Consider the following 23,009-nt stretch of genomic DNA (forward strand, 5'->3'; position numbering starts at 1 on the left):
AGGGCACCTATTCGAATAAAGATATATATTACAAATTAGAAACAAAACTGTACGCGTGATTCTAGTTGCACTGCATAAATGTTACATAACCATAAAAACTATTTGATATAGCCATCTAACAGAAGTGCAAAAAGTGTTATCTATGTAACATAAATGGTAACCTCTTGAAACAATATGATGGCTCTTAAATTTCTTATTAAGTAGAATTTTTATTCTATGTCACTGCATACAAAGCTTCTATTATAAACCATGCAAACATTATTTTTCCCAGTGATCAAGCAACATTAATTCTAAAAGGTACAATCTAATGCAAACGTTCCTACACACTCCATATGATGCTAAGAAGTAAGTCATACATTAAATTCTAAAAGGGGTCATTAAAGGAAAGAATGCCTTAAATAAAAATGAATCCAGAAAGTTACCATAGGCTTTGGATTAATACTTTAAGTTTACATTGATCATGAGCTAAATCATAAAAAGAGAAGTGGAGTGGCATGTTACATCAGTTGACTTTCTAATCTTTAATTTAAGTTTCACCATTTAAAGAAACAAGTCTATTTCTTCCTCTTGGAATCTCAGGATCTATTACATCATCAAGTTGATGCATAGGATACCAATTTAGATGTTAACAGCTTATAAAGTATATTCCTCATTAAATTTGTGTCCTCACCTTAAGAAAATCTGGAATATACTATTTTAAAGTCATGAACACGTTAAGGTTTTCACCAACTATAGTAGGAATGACTGCAGTAATTACCTGAAACAACATAAATCATTAGTTTTGAAGGCAAAGTAGAGATATGTCATGCAACTTTTAAAAATCAATGCAACATAATCTTAAAGAATAGCATTATAGCAGGATAAAGATGCTAAAAAGAACTGTAGATTGAAGAACAATCTATCATTGATCTAGACTTCTTTGGTCAAAAAGTATGCTACAATCCCAAATTAAGGCATCTCATAGCGCAAAACAGATATCATTGAATTTTGAACTACGATATGAAATAACAAAACAAATATGAAATTAAACCTAAGGAACAAAAGAGCAAAGCAAGTATGAAATCTAATCCTAATTAATGAAAGACATCTTATCTATCCATTAGTAGTGATCTCATAATGCATTGTCACTCTACACTACGATTTCACCATTAACGGAACCAAACTAAGGAATGAAAGAGCAAAATATTAAATGAACCAAACCTAAGAAATGAAAGACGATGCAAATAAGACAACCTAGTCTAACTTAAGCTATGATTGCAAGGAAATTAAAGACAACATAAAGTAAGCAACTAAAGAAATTAAGCATAGAACGTAATCTAGAGCATTAAAGAAATCTAATCCTAATTGCATACAATAAAAGGACAACTATCACTAACATTTAACCAAACAAAGCATTGAAAGAAATTAAGGAACTAAAATGCATTAATCAAAGTGTTTGGGGCATTTCGTCGAACACATCAAAGGCATAAATTGAGTTGAACAAAGTGCATGCAAAAATGAACATGGGAGATCATCAATTACAAGCATTCATCAACGTTTAAACAAACATCAACAATCAATTCGAATCAAGTGAAGAAAAACTGCAACAAACAGAGCTGTCCAAATCTAATGAAGGGAAGTGCTGCTTTGTTCGGAATTTGATGAAGGAGCTTCACACAAAACACCCAGCTCCTGAACTCCCAGAACCGATGAACAACAACCAAATACCGGCTGTGCTTGCTTCAACAACGGTGATGATGAACGAATCTTCCACCAAGGAACCCCCTCGGATGGAAGATGAACGGAAGTAATGGAGGTGCTGGAATAAACCGTAGCCAACCTCTGCCTCTACCGCCCGAACCCCAGTAGGAAGAAGTGAAGAAGACCGTCGTAAGGTGAAGGATCTTGTCGGAGAACCCCTCCGACAAGGTGGATGCTCGTTGCTGCTGTCGTCGCTCGCTATTGCCGCCAAGAGATGTTTGCTACTGCCGTCACCGATTGGAATCCAGAAGAAGAAGATTGGGCAGTGGATGGCCGGCCGGCGGTGGTGTGTGGCCAGAGGTTTCCGCCGGCCGTTGGTGAAGGAGAAGAAGTGGAAGGGCGGTGGCGTCGCGAGCCCTAGCTCGAGGAGAAGCCGCGCGAGATCAGAATCGGGGGTTCTGGTATTGTGCCGTGCGAAGAAATAAAGGAAAGGGAATGGTTTTCTCCTCCTTTAATCTGGGCCATCCGATTTGATGAAGATGGATCCATTTGATCTAGCTGATGAAGAGATGAGTGGTGCGGATCTAGTTGCCTTCTTGCTTCGATCCAATGGTCCATGTAGCTTCAAATCTGGATGGAGGGTTGGATGGCTTAGATCTGAATGAAGGAGGAAGATTTCTCTTGATCTGGATCAACGGCTCATATGAATTATGCTTGATATTCATCATTTGACCTCCAAATAAGTCAAATTTGGAGGAGGAGCGTCTTTCGCGGAGGAGTCGCGAAGGAGGAGTCGGAGATAGGTTTTTGTTCGTTTGAAGAGTCACAGAGAAGTGAGTTTTAGGTTTTTTTTCATGAAGTTAAAAAAACTGTTGTGTTTTTAGGATTCAACAACATTCAATAGACAACAGTTTAATGAAACTGTTGTATATTATCACATAAGCAACACTAAAAGACAATAGTTTTTTAAAACTGTTGTCTTTGACACACATTAGACAACAGTGTTTTGAAAAACTATTGTTATTTAAAAAACATTATGGTGAACAACAACAGTTTTCAATAAAACTGTTGTTAAATGAAAAAAAGATAACAATTTCTTGAAAAACTGTTGTCTATTAGGTGTGGTTAAATCTAGAAATTCTTGTAGTGCTTCGAAGTTTTCCAAATAGTCCTATTTACTGAACTTAATACAAAACCTTAGTCTAACTGGTTAGGATCCATAAAGGGTAGCTTCGGTTAGTTCCACTTAGCTAAATGCACCAGGTCGAAGTCATATCTTCCTAGACATGCATAGATTAAGCTTCCCTAACGTACTATCATCCAAAATTTCACCAGTATCATAGGTCAAGTTAAAACTTGTTCCCTTTCTAATTAGTCCTAGTTATCGTGCCGGGTAGATTAGTTTGGGTTACCCTGTCGGGTAGGTTAGTTTTGGAGGTGATAGTATTCTGGAGCCTCCCCCTGAATTATTGGCATTTATTTTTGATTTTTAGTTCTTGGTTTATGTCTGTTCTTTTTATAGTCATAATTGACTTGGTGATATTCTAAGTCTTGGTGGAGTTTAAAATATTTAGATTTCGAATTTGTTGATCTAGGTTTGTATTTTGGTTTTTGAGTTGATTTATTTGATTTTACATAATATATTTTTTCTTTGAGTATGTAGTATTGATTAAGTCCTACTTACGTGGTTAATCACGTTTTCAAAACCCAAGCTTTACTTGATTGTTTGTGTTGATTTATTAATGATTTAAATGTTTTATTTAAACTTAACTTGTAGCTAAGTCCGATTTTGTTGTAGATTGCCTTTTGATTATTTAAAATTAGAACTAAATTCTTAGATCTTGTTGTAAATTTTTCTAAGAGATCTTTTAAATTATTAACTTCTATTTTTAAATTTTCCTCCTCAAGTGTTGGGGCTTGAGCTAGATTTGAATTTTTTATTTGTTCTATGAGGTTTTGATTTTCCTTAAAGAGCAATTTTTTTTTCTAATGTAATTAATTTACTATTTAGATATGCAATAATTTTAAATAATTTTTTTTATTTAAATTAAAATTTACCTCGTCGGGACCTTCAGAAACGAGTACGGACTCGTGGCTCGATTCGGGTTCAAACCCGTCTTCCAATTCTTCGTCCGATTCTTCTTCGAGGCCCATCAGCACGAGGTGGCTCTGGTGCTTCTGATCTTCGGCTTCCGATTCGTCCGAGGAAGAGTCGTCACAAGTCGCTTTGAGAGCCTTCTTCTTGGATGTCTTTGCCTTGTCGCTCTTAAGTTTCGGGCACTCGTTCTTGTAGTGACCCTTCTTGTTGCACCCGAAGCACGTTACGTTCTTTGGTTCGGGGGAGTTGATCTTCTGCAGGTCCTTCTTGCTGAAGCTCTTCTTTCTCCCGGTGAATATCTTCCTTACCAGGTTCACTAGGTACTCTTCATCTTCAGTCTCTTGATCAGACTCTTCTTCGGGTTCAGACTTGTTTTTAGATCTCTCCTTGGAGGAACCTGTAAATAAAGCAACACCTAACTCACAAAATAATTCATCTAGTTTTAATTTGGATAAATCTTTCGAAATTTTGTAGGCATCCACGATAGATGCCCACAAAGTGTTGCGTGGAAATGCGTTTAACGTGTACCTGATTAGATCTCGGTTTTCCATTTGGTGTCCTATCGTGTGGAGTCCGTTGAGGATATCTTTAATCCTCGTGTGAAGCTGACTCGTCGTTTCTCCTTCCTGCATTTTAATATTAAATAACTTGTTTAACAAAAGATCGTGCTTCATTACCTTGGTGTCGCTTGTTCCTTCGTATAGCTCGATCAATTTGCCCCATAGTTCTTTCGCATTCTAGTGCGGTCCGACCCGATTTAATTCTTCCTTCATCAACCCGCATTGTAGCGTGTTGAGAGCTTTGAAGTCCGTTGATGCTTTCTTTTTCATGTCGAAGTCCACTGTTCCGGGTCCAGTGGAATTCCAGAGTTGTCAACTAGTGCTCTGTAGCCTTTTGTGACGCAGAACCATTGGTCGAAATCTGTCTTTAGATAAACTTCCATCCGCTTCTTCCAGTACGGAAAATCATCCTCGTTGAACAGGGGAGGACGTACTGTGCTGAAGCCTTCAATTTGAGACATCCTACACATGAGAAAAAAGTAGACAAAAGAAGGTCCCAAGACTAGTAGTGCGGGATAAGATAGAAATAATTTAAGAACTGAATTGGTATTGCACCAATTCAGATTGATTGCGACGAAAAAAATTTCCAAAAAGGTAATAGTACCCGTTTGGAAAATTTCGAAAATATGAAAATCGAAGAAAAAAAAGAAAATGAAAAACAACTAGTTTCACCCCCAGTCTGATTGGTGGTTGCACCAAATCAGAGTGACACCTTCTCTGATACCACTTGTTGGACCGTGAATTCGATAGAGGGGGGGTGAATATCGATAAAAAATTTTGAGTAATTAAATACGCAGCGGAAAGAGTAAAAAGAATGACACAAGTAATTTTTTACTTGGTTCGGAGCCTGTGTCGACTCCTACTCCAAGGTCCGCATGCAAGGGTACTTTCGATGGGCAATTCACTAGCAATTCGAAATTGTTTACAACTTAAAGTACACGAAGGCTAATGAAAAAAACAATACTGATAAGAAAAAGAAGAATGAAAAGAGCAGAGCGTTGTCAGACTGTCTTCGCAGCGTCGTAGGAGCACCAGAGAGTGAATCGTGAGTTGTTTTTCTGACTCCAGTCTTGACCCTCCTTATATAGGAGGTTCGGGACGCTTGGAACCTTCAGGGTGCCCTGAATATGACGCAGTCGAGCCAACCAGGGTGCTGCACGTGGCAAAATGACGTTGCGGATAGAAATTCACCTCCGGGCGCCCGGAATCATCCCGGGCGCCTGGACCCTCATTTTCCAGCAGATTCTGTTGGGACCTTGACGCCCGCTAGAGGAGGGTGAATAGCGTCTCACCCAAATCGATCGCTTCCTATAATGTTAGTGCACAGCGGAAATACAAAAACAAATACTAATAAGAGAAAGCAAATCTAACACGTTGATTTAACGTGGTTCGGAGATAAAGCTCCTACTCCACGGTTGTCCGTAAGGTGGACGATCTCGATCCGTCAGTGGATGACTCCCCGGAAAACCTCCGGCTAGCTCAAGCTCTTTGTCGGTGGAGAAACCTCGCCACAAACACTTGAATACAAGCACACCGATCACACGAAGGCTTCGGAGACTCTAATAGGCTTTAACCAAGTTTATTTCATCAACCATGTCCAAGCACCTCGAGCTCTATTAAATAGAGCTCGAGATGAAAACACTAAGCTGTTTTCCCGCTACCAGTCGACTGGTGTATGCACCAGTCGACTGGTCCTTTAAGTGAAGTTGACCGTTACCCAACAGTCGATTACCAGTCGACTGCTACAGTGTATCAATTGACTGCTACAGTAACCAGTCGACTACTACAATGTTGCTACAGTGAACCTAAAACCATAAGATTGTTCCCCGAGTACAATCACTCAGCACTCGTCCTCGCCCGACCAACCTAGACCTAGCCTTCTAGCCTCCTCCATCAGCCTCGCGTCCCTCGGATGTCTCCCCATCCTTCACGTCTTGCCTTCTGGAGTTTCCTTCGGCCTTGTCTTTATTGTCGGGTCTTCCTTTGCCAAGAGGCTCTTCACTTCCGGGACTTCATCCATTGCCAAGTCACACTTGGACTTACGTTGCCAAGACTACATACTTGGACTTACACCGCCAAGACTCATCCTTGGACTTTTCTACTTTGCCAAGATCACACTTGGACTTTCCTTGTTGTACCTGTATCCTGCACACTCACAATGCATATCAAATACAACAATAAACCTAACTTAAACCTTTACCCAAACATCAAAACCTAGGGCACCTAGATTGCTCCAACAGATTCCTTCCTGCAAGAAAACGTTAGTCCAGAGGCAAATATAAGATATATATCCTGCAAAATAGAGTATTAGCACAGTTAAAAATCAAACAGAATATTAATTAGATTCCGTCTCCTTGAGACCGGAATCTAGTCATGATCTCGACTTAGATATCCGAAATGGGTCTAAGTCGGATCGACAATTAATGTTCCCTTCCCGGGAACACTGCCTCACAGTCACTCCCCTCCAGTGACTTACCTCCACTTACCTGTCAGACATCCGGTCAGCCCTTCGACCAGTCTGGGCTTCGTGCCAACTATCCGGTCAACCCGTCGACCTAACTGGACTTCGTGCCAAACGTCTGATCAGCCCGTCGACCCATTTGGACTTCGTGCCAACTATCCGGTCAGTCCGTCGACCTAGCTGGGCTTTGTACCAGATATCAGGTCAGCTCGTCGTCCTGTCTGGGCTTCTCCTGCACACTCGGTCAAAGTGTTAGATAATAACAAAACTAACTTAACCTATTTTATCATTCATCAAAACTTGAGTTAGACCGTTAGTGCTAACCGCACCAACACTTAGGAACTAAGAAAAAAATGATTAAGCAAGTTAGGTAACGTCGAGCTTGGGGTGACCGGTCCGGCCCAACGGAAGTTTCTCATCGGCCACGAGGATAAATCGAGAAGCGCTCGCAGCGGGCAGCCCAACATCTTTTAGTTGTGTGCTCTATTTAGAGAAGAAATTCCTGTAAATTCGCCATAGTTAAGGCTTGAATCGTAGATACCTGGATGATAACCTGAATGTTCTGTCGTTGCACCATAGCCCCGAGGGCGACGTAGAAGCTAAGAAGGAAATTAGGTTCGTGACCATTTATTTTTATTGGATTTTCCTATTTATATGTAAACTTCAGACGACCTGTGCTTTAGAATGGACAATTAAATTGGACTACCTCTACCTCATTTGCTTTCCATTTAAATTTTAAAGTGATATTTTGAACGTGACCCAGCGTGACGTTCCATTCCTGGCGTCGATTTTTTTATACAAATTGTTTTTCTCACCCCTCGGGCACCCCTCCTAAATGATCTTTATGCCCCTCTTTCACCTTTAAAATAACCACTCCTTTACTTGTATTGTTTTTATTTTTTAATTTGTTATTTAGTTTTTTAAATCAATTTTATTTGTTATTTTTTCATCAAATATTTTTTTATTTTATATAATTTTTAACCTATGTCAAATCTTTTCTTTAAATTATCTTCCTAATCCATATTTCATTTTTTTAATATACATTTTCATGTATTTTTTTGTTTGCAATCGCAACAGCCAGCAGGAGACGGAGAAAACGAAGAGATGAAGAAGAACAGTTCATTTTGTTAATTGTGGACCACGTGTCCACTTTGACAGAACACGTGTCCACTTTGTCATATTTCCATTCCATATATAATTTATAGAAAGGTTTATTTTTATATTTGTTTAATTGTTTTTATCTCTCCTCTCTTTGTTTTGTTTCCCCTGCCGCTCACAAAACCTTTAGGCTTTAACCTTGTGATCTTGGTCTTGCCCTTTGTTTCTTCTCTCTGCCGAGCACCGACCAAAATGGCAAAGCCGGAAAGTCCTGCGCCAAAGGCTTTTTTTTCCTCTCTTCCGAGTTCCGAGTGCCGATCAAAGCGACAAAGCCCAAAGGTGAAGCCTTCAACCTTCAAGTAAGTGGATTTTATTTTATTTTATAACTGAATTTTATTATTTTTTTTAATAATTGTTTGATTATTTCTTGATTACCATGTATGATACAATTAATAATTTAAAATTTTAATTGTTTAAATGTTTAGTTGCTTTTTATCACCTCTCTTGTTAAATTGTTCATATTACTTTATGTTGATAATTTTTTCTCATATATTATAATTTGTAGAAAATGTTGAAATATTTTGCAAAGAGACCTAGGAGTTCAATTGAATCGTCTAGTGTTCCGGATGAAGAGTCTACTCCTGCACCACAACCACCACCACCTCCTCCTCCTCCACAAATTTTATTTGAAAATATTGAAAATCTGAGTAGTGAAGTAGAAATTGTTGTTGATCCTGGTTTACGAAAATTGATTGAAGAGTATGATGTTGGTGCTAGAGATCGTATTCGAAAAGAATATGTTGCTATGGGCCCTTGTCAACCTCGAGGCCATAATTTTTCAAGAAAAAAAATGGGTAAAGACAATAGATGTTTCAGAGAGGTTTGGTTTAAAGACCGTGATTGGTTGGAGTATAGTGTTTCAAAGGATACAGCCTTTTATTTCTGGTGTTATCTTTTTAGACCTAGTAATATAGGGTTTGGAGGAGATGATGTGTTTATGAGATCTGGTTTCATAAATTGGAAAAAAGCAATTGAAAAATTCAATGAGCATGTAGGTGGAGTTGGTAGTGCGCACAATGAGGCAAGAATACAGTTTGAGGGTTTCAAGAATCAAAGACAAAGTGTGGAGTATTCATTTTCATCGGGGAAACATGAGCTTGAAGTTGCTTATCGCAAACGCTTGACTTCCATTTTAAAAGTAATTCGATTTTTGTTGTTACAAGGATTGCTTTTTCGGGGACATGATGAGTCTTCGACATCATCCAATAGAGGAAATTTTTTAGAATTGCTCAAATGGTATAGTTCAGAGTGTCCAGAAGTTGCGGCAGTTGTTGGAATGAATGCACATGAAAATAATCAAATGATTGCCCCAAAAATTCAAAAGCAATTGGTGAATGCTTGTGCAGTTGAGACCACAAATGCTATTCTAGCTGATCTTGGAGATAGGTGGTTCACTTTACTACTTGATGAGGCTCGTGACTGTTCAGTGAAAGAGCAAATGGCAGTTGTTATTAGATATGTGAACAAGCATGGAGAGGTGATTGAACAATTTATGGATGTAGTTCATGTTGCAACAACTATAGCTGCTTGTTTGAAGGAGGCAATCGACTCTTTATTTGCTAAGTATGGTTTATCAGTGGCGAGATTGAGGGGTCAAGGATATGATGATGCTTCAAATATGTCTGGAGAATTTAATGGCTTAAAGTCACTGATAATGAAAGAAAATCCGTATGCATTGTATGTTCATTGTTTTGCTTATCAAATCCAGCTAGTGGTTGTAGCTGTTGCTCAAGCAAATCAATATGTTTGTGATTCCATGTGGATTGTGTTGGGATCGTTCGTACTCGGCTAGAGAGGGGGGTGTGAATAGCCGCCCCAAATTCTCGCGTTCTTCCTACAGTTAGGGTTAGTCGCAGCGGAAATACAAGGAAGAAACTAAGGAGAAGAAAAACAAACCGATGTAACGAGGTTCGGAGATGAACTCCTACTCCTCGGCGTGTCCGTAAGGTGGACGAAGCCTACCAATCCGTCGGTGGATGAGTCCCCGGAGAACCGGCTAAATATGAGCTCCTTATGGGTGGAGAAACCTCGCCACAACTACTTCTTGCAACAGCAAGATAAGGAGTACAAATACAAGAGAAACAAGAAGTAAATACACAGCAAATGTAAACAACCCTTGCCTTCTTGTCGACTGTTGAAGAAGCAACAGCTTCTCAGACGCCAACCACAGCAGCAGCTCAGTCGGAGTCCCAGCCGAAGGAAGAAGCTCACGCGAAGCTTGCGAAGAAGAGCTCGAAGCATAACCTCTTGCAATAGCGCGAAAAAACATAGATTTGCTTCGAAATTGTGCGGCCGAACGGCATCTTCTCTTTTCTTTATTTAGAAGCCAAAGCGGGGGAAGACGAAGATCAATAACGGCCCCTGTCGAATCCTTTCCGAGGTAGGGTTCCGCTGCAATGGAGCCCGTCCGATCCCTTCCTTTCCTTCTCCTCTACGTCTCCGCCATCGCCATCGCAATCGCCATTGCCTCCGCCGACTCTTCGCACTCCCTCCTCCGCATGCGCATCGATCACGCCGGCGGCGGAGGAGCCGCCGACGGCCTCTTCTGCGACAGCTGGAGGCCGATCCAGAGCTTGGTTTTTGCCCAAACCAAGTCCCAAGACTTCAAACCAATATCCGGTCAACCTTGACCTATTGGTACTTCATCCCTAGCATCGGGTCACTCCCTTGACTGCTAGAACTCCTCGCCAAGTGTCCGGTCAATCCTTTGACCTACTTGGACTTTCTCAACACCGGATGTCCGATCATCCCCGATCCATCTGGATTTTCCCTGCTGGATTCACTCACGGGACTTTCCACACCGCCTAACATCCCGTTAGGACTTTCTCATTGCCTAACATCCCGTTAGGACTTTTCCTGTTAAGCTTCACTCACCAGGACTTTCCAACCGCCTAACATCCGTTAGGACTTTCCCACTGCTCGGCTTCACTCACGGGACTTTCCAACCGCCTAACATCCCAGTTAGGACTTTCTCACCGAGCTTCCTCCCGGGACTTTTCCGTGCCAAGTCTCCATACTTGGACTTTTCGTGCCAAGCTCCCTGCACTTGGACTTTTCCAGCCAAGTCTCCATACTTGGACTTTTCCAATGCCAAGCTCCTGCTTGGACTTTTCAAGCTCCTTGCTTGGACTTTTCCATGCCAAGTCTCCATACTTGGACTTTTCCAATGCCAAGCTCCCTGCTTGGACTCGTGCCAAGCTCCTGCTTGGACTTTTCCCGAATCAGTCAACCAGGTCAACCTTGACCTAAGGTTGCACCTACAATCTCCCGAACACCTATTCTTGTCAAACATCAAGAATACAACTCTCTCCTCGTCAAACATCGTCAAACATCAAAACACAACTCGAGTCAGGTCAACTCGAGTCAGGTCAACCAAGTCAACCTTGACCTAAGGTTGCACCAACAATCTCCCCCTTTTTGATGTTTGACAAAATCCAAAATCAAGTTAGGTTAACCCGATAACCTAACTTAGGTTTTCCAACCATCTTCCAATGTCCAATGTTCTTTTCTTGAACATTCTCCGGACATTCTCCCCTTAGGTTAACCCGATAACCTAACTTGGGTTCTCCAATAATTCTCCCCCTTTTTGACACACATCAAAAAGTATTCCAATGTTCTTCCTCGAACATTCCTTGACATTCTTCCCCTAGCTTAGGTTAACCCGATAACCTAACTTGGGTTCTCCAATAATTCTCCAATGAACGCTCTCCCCTTTTTGACACACATCAAAAAGAAAAGGAGGGTATCAAGGTCAAGAGTTTCTTCCTAATGAAAGTCCCATACCTTTCATTGAAACTCTTAATTTCCCCTTGATACTAAACTCAACAACCAACTTAGTGATAATCCCATATCACTAATTCTCAAGGAGTAAAAACTCCCCCTAAAAGTCAACTCCCCCTCGACCATTGCACCAACAATATCTTGGAGAGTTTCAAACCTTTAGAAATCCACAAAACCCAACTTCCAGCTGAAATTTCAGACCAACAGCTGAAAAATCAGAAATTCGGCACGCCCTGATCGGTCCCCAGACCGATCAGAAGCCCCCTGGATCGGTCCCCAGACCGATCCACGCTTCACCGATCGCACTGGATCGTCACTGATCGGTCACCAGACCGATCAGGCCTTCCCTGGATCGGTCCGGTGACCGATCCAGCCTCTGAAATCAGAGATTTCTGATTTTCTCCCCGGAAGAAGTTCAGAAACTCATAGAGAATTACAGAAAATTTCAAAAATTACGAAACTTTGAGGATACATTCCTCATGTCATACACTATCAAGGAAAAATAGTTTTCTATGAAAATAGTTTCCATTTTTCAATCTTGATACAAAGTTCAAAAACTTTGAAATAGTTCAAGTTTAAGTCATCTTTGTATCATCTTGCTCAATGAAGAATGCTATCACTAGGAAAGCTTCATCAAGGTTTTTCAAATCAATTTTAAAATGTTTTTAAAACCATTTGAATTTAGGACCATAATCTTAGGGCTAGATGTACATGACTTGTACGCAAGCTTTCCCTATGATCCTTAATTTCTTGAATTAAGGTCATCTAGGTACAATGACTATGCACCTTGATCCTAACTCATGATCCTAATATCTCACACACATCTAAGGTGCATCAAACCACATTCAAGTCAATTTGATGTGAGATATGGGTTAAGGTCAACTTAGGCTAAGGTCTCATGCATTTTCTAAACACAAATTTGATCTCAATATCAAGATGTGTTCTTCATCCTTAAATCAATTCAATTGATTATTAATGCAAGAGATGATGACATGGCATAAATGATATCATAAATGGAAAACATGTGCCAATGTCATGATGTCATGGCATAAAGTATGAAAACTTAAATAGAGCATGACATATAAACTAGCCTAAGCACTATCATGACATTTCAAATGATGATAAAACTAAACATGATGTCATGACATGTCATATGGCAAACAACCATGGTAAGTTAACACAAATAAAATACCTAGATTACCTATCTAAGTATCCTTAATCACTTAGTTAACTTAAATTCTAATCCTAGATTGCCCAAAGTGCTCCAAGAAAATGTCAAAACCCAAATTGGCATTTCTTGATCTCTTGTTTGATTTATACCATTTTAAAATTTTACAAGAGTAGCACTTCTAAATTAAGGCCCGGATTGCCTTGATTACCTAAGAGAATATCAAAAATCCCAATTTGATATTTCTCTAGGTTTTTCCACATTGTGTCAATTTAAAGTAAGATTAATATATTCTCACTTTGGCACACTTTACTCTTCCAAGGAGTGAATGATAAAGATTATTCCATTTCATTTTCAAAGGTTCCCAAAAACCTTGAAAATGCTCCTTGAGTGTCAATTTCCTCAAAGTTGGGTTAACTACCCTTCTTATTGGAGTTGACACTCTCTAACCCATCTATGGGGTAGAGAAAATGCTCCTAGGAACCCAATACCTACTTGAGCTCATTGGGTTCACTAAAAATTCACTAGGGATGACTTCCCTAGCAACCCTCCTAATGACCCTCTTAGGCTTTAAAGCCTTGGTCATTTGGGACTCATCAAGATCAACTCTAGGGGTGACTCCCCTTGTGACCTTGGTGATGGTCTTCCTAGCCCTAGATTTTGTTCCATAATCGAATGGAACATTATGATAAGTGGGCTTGACCACTTGGGACTTAGGTTTGTGACCCAAACCTTTCTTGTCCTTGGGCTTTGAGATTTGACCCTTAGACCCTAGAGTTGACTTCTCTAAATTCTTTAGGGCCTTTTCTAGAGTGTTAAGTCTTGACCTTAAGACTTGATTTTCTTTCTCTAAAACCTCAAGTTTTAATTTATCATTCTTTCTTGAGGTGTTCCTAGGCATATGTCTAGTTGTCTTGGGGTTTCTACCTAGGTTCTCCTTAGCCTTAGATGAGTTAATCCTAGGGTTGACCTTCCTAGTATTGTTCTTATCTAAGCTAAGATGTTTAGCACCTAAGCACACATGTTGATTTCTATGATTATCATGCTTATCATTCTTGACAATTGCAATAAGACTACTAGCATGTATCTTATTAGAAGTGCAAGAATGAACCTTAGAGGATACCTTAGGGTTTGCCTTCGCTCCCCCTTTACACGTGCTTGGTCTTTTGTCCTTGTGAGATTGCCTCCCCCTTGGACATTGACTCCTATAGTGTCCCCGTTGCTTGCATTGGAAGCACACCACGTGCTCCTTGCCCTTGCGTTTTGGGACTCCGACTTCCTTGATCTTTGGCGCCGGTGGAGTCTTCTTAGTCTTCTTTGGACATTTACTCTTGTAATGTCCAAATTCCCTACACTCAAAACACATTATATGCAATTTACTTGAACTTAAAGTGTTTGAGTTACCTAGGGTTGAGGATGGATGGATGCTCTCTTCTTCATCCCTCCCGGAGGTAGAAGCTTCTTCTTCGTGCTCCGATCTTGAAGAAGAACTCTCCTCCTCTTCTTCCTTGGATGTTGAGTAGCCCTCAACTCCCAATTCGCTTCCTCCATGATGTGAGCTACTTGGCTCACTAGGCTCATTTTCATGGAGTTTTGCCAAATTGTTCCATAATTCCTTGGCGTTGTTGTACCTATCTATCTTGCACAAAACATTATTAGGTAAAGCAAATTCAATAATTTTTGTTACCTCGTCATTGATTTCGGATTGTCGGATTTGCTCTTTCGTCCACTCCTTCTTCTTGATAGGTTTTCCTTCCTCATCCATCGGAGGGGAAAACCCTTCTTGTACACAAAACCAATTTAACATATTAGTCCTAAGAAAATACATCATCCTTACCTTCCAATATGTGAAGTTGTCGTGAGACTCGTAGAAGGGTTGAATCGTGACATCTTCTCCATAGAGATCCATCTCTAGCCCGTGCTCCCCCGGGTGTTGATCCGTCGAAGAGCGGCCTCGCTCTGATACCACTTGTTAGGATCCTTCGTACGCGGCTAGAGAGGGGGGTGTGAATAGCCGCCCCAAATTCTCGCGTTCTTCCTACAGTTAGGGTTAGTCGCAGCGGAAATACAAGGAAGAAACTAAGGAGAAGAAAAACAAACCGATGTAACGAGGTTCGGAGATGAACTCCTACTCCTCGGCGTGTCCGTAAGGTGGACGAAGCCTACCAATCCGTCGGTGGATGAGTCCCCGGAGAACCGGCTAAATATGAGCTCCTTATGGGTGGAGAAACCTCGCCACAACTACTTCTTGCAACAGCAAGATAAGGAGTACAAATACAAGAGAAGCAAGAAGTAAATACACAGCAAATGTAAACAACCCTTGCCTTCTTGTCGACTGTTGAAGAAGCAACAGCTTCTCAGACGCCAACCACAGCAGCAGCTCAGTCGGAGTCCCAGCCGAAGGAAGAAGCTCACGCGAAGCTTGCGAAGAAGAGCTCAACAAAGCTCAAGCACCAGAACAGCAGCTCTGTAGCAGAAGAGAAGAGAAAGAAGAATACGCATAAGATGCCCTCGTCTCCTTTATACTGCGAAGAAACAACGAAGAAACTAGCCGTTGCGTTGCAGCTAGAACCCCGATCGGCGTGGACCGATCATACCGATCGGTCCCCGATCGATGCACGTAGACATTCTGCGTCGATCGTGGACCGATCAAAGATACCGGATCGGTCCACGACCGATCCCTTCCTTCCTTCGCGATGCCGTCTCGATCGGTCCACGCATCGGACATCGATGCGTGGACCGATCGGTACGCTTTCTTTCGCCTCTGTTTTCCGATCGGTCACCGATCGACAAGAATCGAACAGAGATCGATCGGTCACCGATCGATCGAGAAAACAGACACCGGATCGGTCTGGTGACCGATCCAGAGCTTGGTTTTTGCCCAAACCAAGTCCCAAGACTTCCAAACCAATATCCGGTCAACCTTGACCTATTGGTACTTCATCCCTAGCATCTGGTCACTCCCTTGACCTGCTAGAACTCCCTGCCAAGTGTCCGGTCAATCCCTTTGACCTACTTGGACTTTCCTCAACACCAGATGTCCGATCATCCCTGATCCATCTGGATTTTCCCTTGCCTGGATTCACTCACCAGGACTTTCCACACTGCCTAACATCCCAGTTAGGACTTTCTCATTGCCTAACATCCCAGTTAGGACTTTTCCACTGCCTGGCTTCACTCACCAGGACTTTCCAACTGCCTAACATCCCAGTTAGGACTTTCCCACTGCCTGGCTTTACTCACCAGGACTTTCCAACTGCCTAACATCCCAGTTAGGACTTTCTCCCCGGCTTCACTCACGGGACTTTTCCGTGCCAAGTCTCCATACTTGGACTTTTCGCCAATCAGCTCCCTTGGACTTTTCCAGTGCCAAGTCTCCATACTTGGACTTTTCCAATGCCAAGCTCCCTGCTTGGACTTTTCGCGTGCCAAGCTCCCTGCTTGGACTTTTCCAGTGCCAAGTCTCCATACTTGGACTTTTCCAATGCCAAGCTCCCTGCTTGGACTTTTCGCGTGCCAAGCTCCCTGCTTGGACTTTTCCCGAATCAAGTCAACCAGGTCAACCTTGACCTAAGGTTGCACCTACAATCTCCCGAACACCTATTCTTGTCAAACATCAAGAATACAACTCTCTCCTCGTCAAACATCGTCAAACATCAAAACACAACTCGAGTCAGGTCAACTCGAGTCAGGTCAACCAAGTCAACCTTGACCTAAGGTTGCACCAACAGATTGTTGGTTCGATTGTGAACACATCTGCATCATCTTGCAAAAGGGCTGACAAACTTCGACAATTTGAACATGACAGAAAAGTTAAACTTCTTGAAAGAGGAGAGATTAGTTCTGGTAGAGGACTAAACCAAGAAACTAGTCTAGCTAGAACTGGAGATACACGATGGGGGTCTCATCATTCAACTTTATGTCGTATTGAACAAATGTGGCCATCTATTATAGAGGTTCTTCAAAATTTGATTGATGATGGTGATCGTTCTTTTAAGGGTTTAAGTAGAACTTTGGTTGAAAGAATGGAGAGGTATGAATTTGTGTTTATTCTACTATTGATGAAACGTATATTGGCAATCACAAATCATTTGTCAACCGTTCTACAAGAGAAAGATCAAAATATTGTGAATGCGATGCGTTTGATCAATAATGTGAAATGCAAATTGCAAAAGTTGAGAGATTCTGGATGGGATATTTTACTTGAGGATGTGAAGAAGTTTTGTAACACTCATTCCATTGAAATAATTAATATGACAGATAACATCAACAGCCGTAGTCGTTTGAAGAGAGATGGAAAAAATGTTAATTTTTATCACTATTACCATGTTGAAATCTTTTGTGAGGTAACTTCATAATTCTTTTTTTGTTTACCGTCAATTAAATTCTTTTAAACATTAACATATTTATTAATTTTTACTTTTGTTGTTTGATTTTTAAATTGTAGGTTATCGATATTATTCTACAGGAGATGGATATTCGTTTCTCTGAAACAACTACAGATTTGTTGATTTATATGTCATGTCTTGATCCTGGGAACTCGTTCTCTAGATTTGATGTACAGAAGTTAGTGCGTCTGGCTCATTTTTATGAGGATGATTTTTCTTGGAATGAGCGTATGTTGGTTGAACAAGAGCTTGAAACATATATTGATGACGTCAGATTAGATGAACGGTTTGAAGGCATTTCAGATTTGGGAGCTCTTGCAAAGAAAATTATTGAAACAATGAAGAACCGTGTGTTTCCTTTGGTTTATCGGATGATTGAGCTAGCCTTACTTCTTCCAGTTGCTACTGCAACTGTTGAAAGAGTATTTTCGGCAATGAATATTGTCAAAACAGATTTGCGAAACAGGATTGGAGATGAACGGATGAATGATAGTTTGGTAGTATATATCGAGAAAGATGTTTTTAATACTGTCGACAATGAACCAATTTTACAGCGTTTTCATAACATGGAGTCTCGAAGAATGCAATTGTCACGTATTCGTTAGTAGACTGCTTTAATATTTTAATATTATTGTACTAGTTTCTTTTCATAATATTGTACCTTTTTCTCCTGTATGCAAGTTATTTAAATTTTTTTTAATTATATAGAAGTTATTAACCGTTCAAAAAAAAATCGCCGCGCTCAGATCGCGGCCACCTCTCCATGATTGAATTCCTGGATCCACCACTGGTAATAGGTTCACCACCAAACGCGTCAGAGCTAAATTTGGAGACATTAAATTTCTATTTTTATATATTTTCGTATATTTTTTTTATATCTATAAATGCGTTTACTATTTGTTCGTTTGAATAAAAAATTATTCGTAAGTTATAGATATGTGTACTATTAATTGTTAGAATTTTTATTAATTTCATATATATAATTTTTATTTTGATCCATATTTTTATACTTTTAAAATTTTACAAATAATAATTATTAAAATTTACAATAAAAAATAAACAAAGATTATAAATATATAATAAAAAAATTATTCAAAAAATAAAACTGATAAAAAAAATAAAATTAGTTTAAAAAAACAAAACTATAAAAAAAACGTTAATAAAAAAACGTGAATGAGGAATAAGGAAAAGGGTATAAGTGTAAATATAATTGTAGTTTATGATGGACCGAGGAAGGGAGTATGTCAGCGGGGTGGGAAAAACAGCTATTTTTTTAAATTTAATCGCAATGCGGTGCGGAATTTAATACCTTAACATCCGAATCCGATTTAAATCCGAAGCTCCGAATTCGTGCTATAAATAACTCTCGTTCGTGCCTCGCTGTCCTCCACTTCGACGCCTCTCCCTCTCTCTATCTCCTTTCGCGTTCTCTGGAGGCTCGGCAGCTGCGTTATCAGACAAACCCTAGTTAGGGTTTCGGCCGATTCTTCTCTCTCTCGCTCTTCCTCTATCTTTTGTGCTGAGAAGAGTCCTTCGTTTCTTTCGCCTCTCCCCGCGACCTCTTCGTGTTCCGGATCTGCCCGCTGTCGCCATGGATGCGTCTCGCAAGAGATGGAGGCCTGATGCTGCCAATGGAAATGGCGTTGGATCGAAGCGGAATAAAGGTGAACGGTCTTTATTTTTGCGGCCTCTTTTTTCCTCCTATTCACCGAGGTTAGAGTGAATGATTATTTGAAACGGCGACATGGTACCGGGTTGGACGTTACCTTTCCTTTTATCTTGCTTGATTTCATCATTAAGGAATTATTTTTATGCTTCCATGATTGTATTTGCTGTTCTTTCTTATTGTTCATCTTTGTCGTAGAAATAGCGAGTTTTCCCTGTCCATCTTATGCTTCTTTTGGGAATGCCTTATTTGCAATAGCTGACATGAATGAGGCAATTCCTGTTACTATCATTATTAATGCTTTTATGTGACGGTTCTATGACGGTGCCAAATAGAAGCTCGTTTTGAGTTTACTGGAATTTCTTCCTTCTAAGAGAAAAAATAATGCAGAGTAATTATTTTTGCAGATGTTCTCATTGAAACTCTTTCATTTTTGATGCGTGTCTATTTTGGAATATAGGAATTTCAACAAGCAGCATAGTATTTTTAAAAGTGGTTTTATTCATAAAGATGATTCCTTAACTTAAATTCGTTTCTCTCTGTTGCTTCTTCAATTCCTATAGGAGATCAGACACAGACAAATACTTGCATTAACTTAAATATTTACATTTTACCCTTGTCTTTGGATGCAAAGATATTTTTGGTCTTTGAAGTTAAGTTTTGTCTAGAATATCTAAACCTTGAGGGACCATAAAGTTTTGCTCTTGAATCATGTGCTTTATGGAATGTTACTATTTAAAATATAATATCTCTGTACTCTTTAATACTTTAAGTTCACAATAATCATGAAATACCCAATTAATGTGGCATTAATGAACTAATTTATACAAATGATGTGGGTCGGGGGTAAACAGCAGTAGTAAAATTTGCATTCAAATTGAATAACTCTAAACCTATTATATTTTCTTATCACTGAGATTGTTATAGTATTTCAGCCTTTCATGTCTTTAAAATTTTGTTTTACTAGTTTATGTTCCTAATCATATGTTAATCTATTGAATAAATATTTGAACCATCAAGACTAGTAAATGGTCAGAACTTAACTGAGGACACAATCAATTTTATACAGAAATGGACTCTTTTCAACCTGGTTTAGGAGGCAAATCGAAGCCATGCACCAAGTTTTTCAGGTTATAATCTTAACTTATCTAAAATCAACACCGTGTAACATTTTTTATTGCAACTTTCTATTGCAATTAAAATAAAATTCTTGTACTTCATGAACTAATCATTTAGTGTTAATCAATCAATCAGTCATTTTAAGATTGTGATACAGGTTTATGTTCTCTAAGCAAGTTAATGGTACCAAATAAAATAAATTGGTAATTGGAAGAATTCTTTGGTCATCTAAATTCCGAAGCAACATGGAACTTCCTTGCAGCTACTGTTCAAGTTAATTTTGTGATGTGCTATTTATAATGTTATTCGTGAAACAAACTCCATATTTCTCAGTCCAATCTCTGATTCGGATAACTGAGAAGAAGCTTGGTGGGACAAGTCACTCTATGTGTCTTGTATTCACCTTGGATAAAGTATAAGAAAATTAGTACTCTTGATTGCCTCTGCTTTGTCTAATGATATATGTTAGTTCTGATCTTAGTTTTTTGAAGTATAACTAGTGCTATTGCTTTTCTGGCTTGACCTAGCAAAAAGTTGCTCAATTGAGCCAGGTGAAGCTGGTGTTGAAAATTGCTTAATTGACGAGATTTGAAATATTGTTAAACCGTTATGCAAATAACTTGAAATTGATTCATATACCTTTCACTTTCTTTAATTTTTTATGCTGATGTTGCAAATTTGTAGTGTTAAGAGATTCCATTTCCACCATATCTTATTCTTCTATTTGATTATGCTTGGAAAATAATTGTAATCATTATGATTGACAATATAGGACTATGTGACCATTCATCTCACTGTAGCGATTATGAGTGGTTTGCCTTTGCATGCTGAGTATAGATTATCTACTCAATATTACAGTGCTCTGAATAGGAACAGCTAGAAGCACTTGCTAGTTCATAGTAGCGTTATCTTTAGTGCTGCCCCCTCCTCATCTATGTTTAATTGTTTGTTAGGCTTCAGAAAATAGAGATACTTGATTGTTTCCCTGATTTGTCAGTGACAGATTCTCTGTAATGCCAGTGGCATAAAATGCAAATCTAAGTTGCAATAATTTCCATCCCTTCAAGTCATTAAAGTCAATGAAATAAAAAAACAATTAGGTATTGGTATCTTCTCGGTTTCTTTTCCCATTTAAGTGGGTACTTCAGTTAAACTACAGAACAATTAAGAGTTGGATGCAAAAACCATTTTGCATATATATATGTAAAAAAACTAATGTTTTCCCAATAGATTATTCAATTGCATTGGTACTAAGGAAAATATGATAAAATAATTTGGATGTGCTGTGGTTTTGTTTTTTGAATACCGCAAAACATATAAGCAACCTGGCATGTTTTTTTTTTTCCTTTTATGCAAGGGCTTTGGGATAAGTTGTTTTCTAGTTTCCAATTTTTTGCTTCTTTCATTGGATGCTAATTTATTCATTAACAGTTAACATTTGTGAAACCAAAAAGGATATATGGTTAAGATTCTTTGGTAAAGACTCGGATGATTTTTATTTTCATTTGCTATTTATTTAGTTCTTAGCTTTTAAGTTTTTTGTGACCTTTCTTTGAGTTCATTTACTTGGGGAACTACTTTAAACACTTGCTTTGTTCTTTTTTACAATAGTTTAATTTTATTAACATACAAACTTCTCCTTGATCTGTGAAATGCTACTTTACAGCACTGCTGGTTGCCCATATGGAGAGGGTTGCCATTTTCTGCATTATTTCCCTGGTGGCCTTCAGGCCGTGCAACAGATGACAAACCTTGGCAACCCCGTAATGGCACCCCCTGCAAGGACCTCAGTTGCCCTTCCGCCTTTCCACAATGACTCGTCTGCACCACTTGTGAAGACCCGTATATGCAACAAATACAACACCGCTGAAGGCTGCAAATTCGGGGAGAGGTGTCGTTTTGCCCACAGCGAGCGGGAGCTTGGCAAGCCAGTCCTACCATCCAATGAAGCTTCAATTGCAGCGCCACTGTCTCTGGGTGGAAGGATGGGGCCTCGATTTGATCTGGCACCTCCTGGTGTAGATCCCGCCGCTAGTTTTGGAGCCTCGGCCACTGCAAAGATCAGCGTGGATGCATCCCTGGCCGGTGCCATCATCGGGAAGGGTGGGGTCAACACGAAGCAGATATGCCGGTTGACAGGTGCAAAGTTATCAATACGTGACCACGAGTCAGATGCTAACCTGAAAAACATCGAGATGGAGGGAACTTTTGATCAAATTAACCAGGCTAGCGCAATGGTAAGAGAGTTAATCGTCAACATCTCTGCTAGCACTAAATTGCCGCCTAGGAATCCAGCTCCAGCAGCTCCGACCGGGCCTGGAAGCAACTTCAAAACCATAATGTGTGACAACTTTGCAAAAGGGTCTTGCACTTTTGGCGACCGGTGCCATTTCGCACACGGGGAAGCCGAACTGCGCAAGGGGCTTGCCTGAGGCTACTTTTGTTGTGCAAGTTGTTTTTTCAACGTTGGATTCTGAGTTAGAGACATCTTCAACTTTTAGCATCTGTGCCACTGATTAATGCTGCTGCATTTGTTGTTGTTGATTCCTTTGTGTTGGTGCTGACAAGGCTGGATCTTTGTTGTAGTCAAATTAAAGAGACAGGTTTATTGAACTGGATGCTTGTTTGCTTAATTTCTTGTGTTAGTGTCACTGCCATTATCTTCTGAATTTTAATTATCTAGTTATAATACACAGTGTATTTATCCAGGTATATGAATTTAGATTAATAATTGCATTTCGTTATCTTTTTTCTTTAAAAAATGGAATATAATTGTAATCAATAGAATATATTAGCTACAATTTAATTAATTGTAATTTAAGCTAAAATAATTCTTTCCTGGTAGCAATCTGGTATTGGTTCAAGTAATCATGGCTTCAAGGGTAATGATTTCTCTTCCATTTTTTGCGTGAGTTATTTCCTTTCTCTTGT

The 23,009-nt window shown here is 39.7% G+C and overlaps 3 protein-coding genes across 3 annotated transcripts; all 3 read left to right on the forward strand.

The window, feature by feature from the left end:
* Positions 1-9,233: 9,233 nt before the first annotated feature.
* LOC121990747 (zinc finger MYM-type protein 1-like) lies at positions 9,234-9,749 on the forward strand. The gene has a single exon (XM_042544825.1). It carries the CDS (start codon positions 9,234-9,236, stop codon positions 9,747-9,749), a length of 516 nt encoding a protein of 171 aa, XP_042400759.1.
* A 604-nt stretch (positions 9,750-10,353) lies between these two features.
* Positions 10,354-17,898, forward strand: LOC121990748. The gene is made up of 2 exons (XM_042544826.1): positions 10,354-10,533; positions 17,353-17,898. The coding sequence occupies exons 1-2, from the start codon at positions 10,354-10,356 to the stop codon at positions 17,896-17,898; spliced, it is 726 nt and encodes a 241-aa protein (XP_042400760.1).
* A 785-nt stretch (positions 17,899-18,683) lies between these two features.
* LOC121991928 (zinc finger CCCH domain-containing protein 31-like) lies at positions 18,684-22,711 on the forward strand. The gene is made up of 3 exons (XM_042546011.1): positions 18,684-18,957; positions 20,029-20,089; positions 21,745-22,711. The coding sequence occupies exons 1-3, from the start codon at positions 18,885-18,887 to the stop codon at positions 22,508-22,510; spliced, it is 900 nt and encodes a 299-aa protein (XP_042401945.1). The 5' UTR covers positions 18,684-18,884; the 3' UTR covers positions 22,511-22,711.
* Positions 22,712-23,009: the final 298 nt, after the last annotated feature.

The sequence above is a fragment of the Zingiber officinale genome, chromosome 6B (assembly GCF_018446385.1).
Source record: "Zingiber officinale cultivar Zhangliang chromosome 6B, Zo_v1.1, whole genome shotgun sequence".
Classification (NCBI taxonomy): domain Eukaryota; kingdom Viridiplantae; phylum Streptophyta; class Magnoliopsida; order Zingiberales; family Zingiberaceae; genus Zingiber; species Zingiber officinale.

What these genes read in the sequence shown, in the direction of transcription:
- LOC121990747 (XM_042544825.1), top strand. Translation starts at nt 9,234, where the DNA reads ATGAATGCACATGAAAATAATCAAATGATTGCCCCAAAAATTCAAAAG.
- LOC121990748 (XM_042544826.1), top strand. Translation starts at nt 10,354, where the DNA reads ATGGAGCCCGTCCGATCCCTTCCTTTCCTTCTCCTCTACGTCTCCGCC. An exon ending in GGAGGCCGATCCAGAGCTTG is followed by an intron (nt 10,534 to 17,352) that starts GTTTTTGCCCAA and finishes TTTAAATTGTAG; the next exon opens with GTTATCGATATTATTCTACA.
- LOC121991928 (XM_042546011.1), top strand. Translation starts at nt 18,885, where the DNA reads ATGGATGCGTCTCGCAAGAGATGGAGGCCTGATGCTGCCAATGGAAAT. An exon ending in TGGATCGAAGCGGAATAAAG is followed by an intron (nt 18,958 to 20,028) that starts GTGAACGGTCTT and finishes AATTTTATACAG; the next exon opens with AAATGGACTCTTTTCAACCT. An exon ending in CCATGCACCAAGTTTTTCAG is followed by an intron (nt 20,090 to 21,744) that starts GTTATAATCTTA and finishes GCTACTTTACAG; the next exon opens with CACTGCTGGTTGCCCATATG.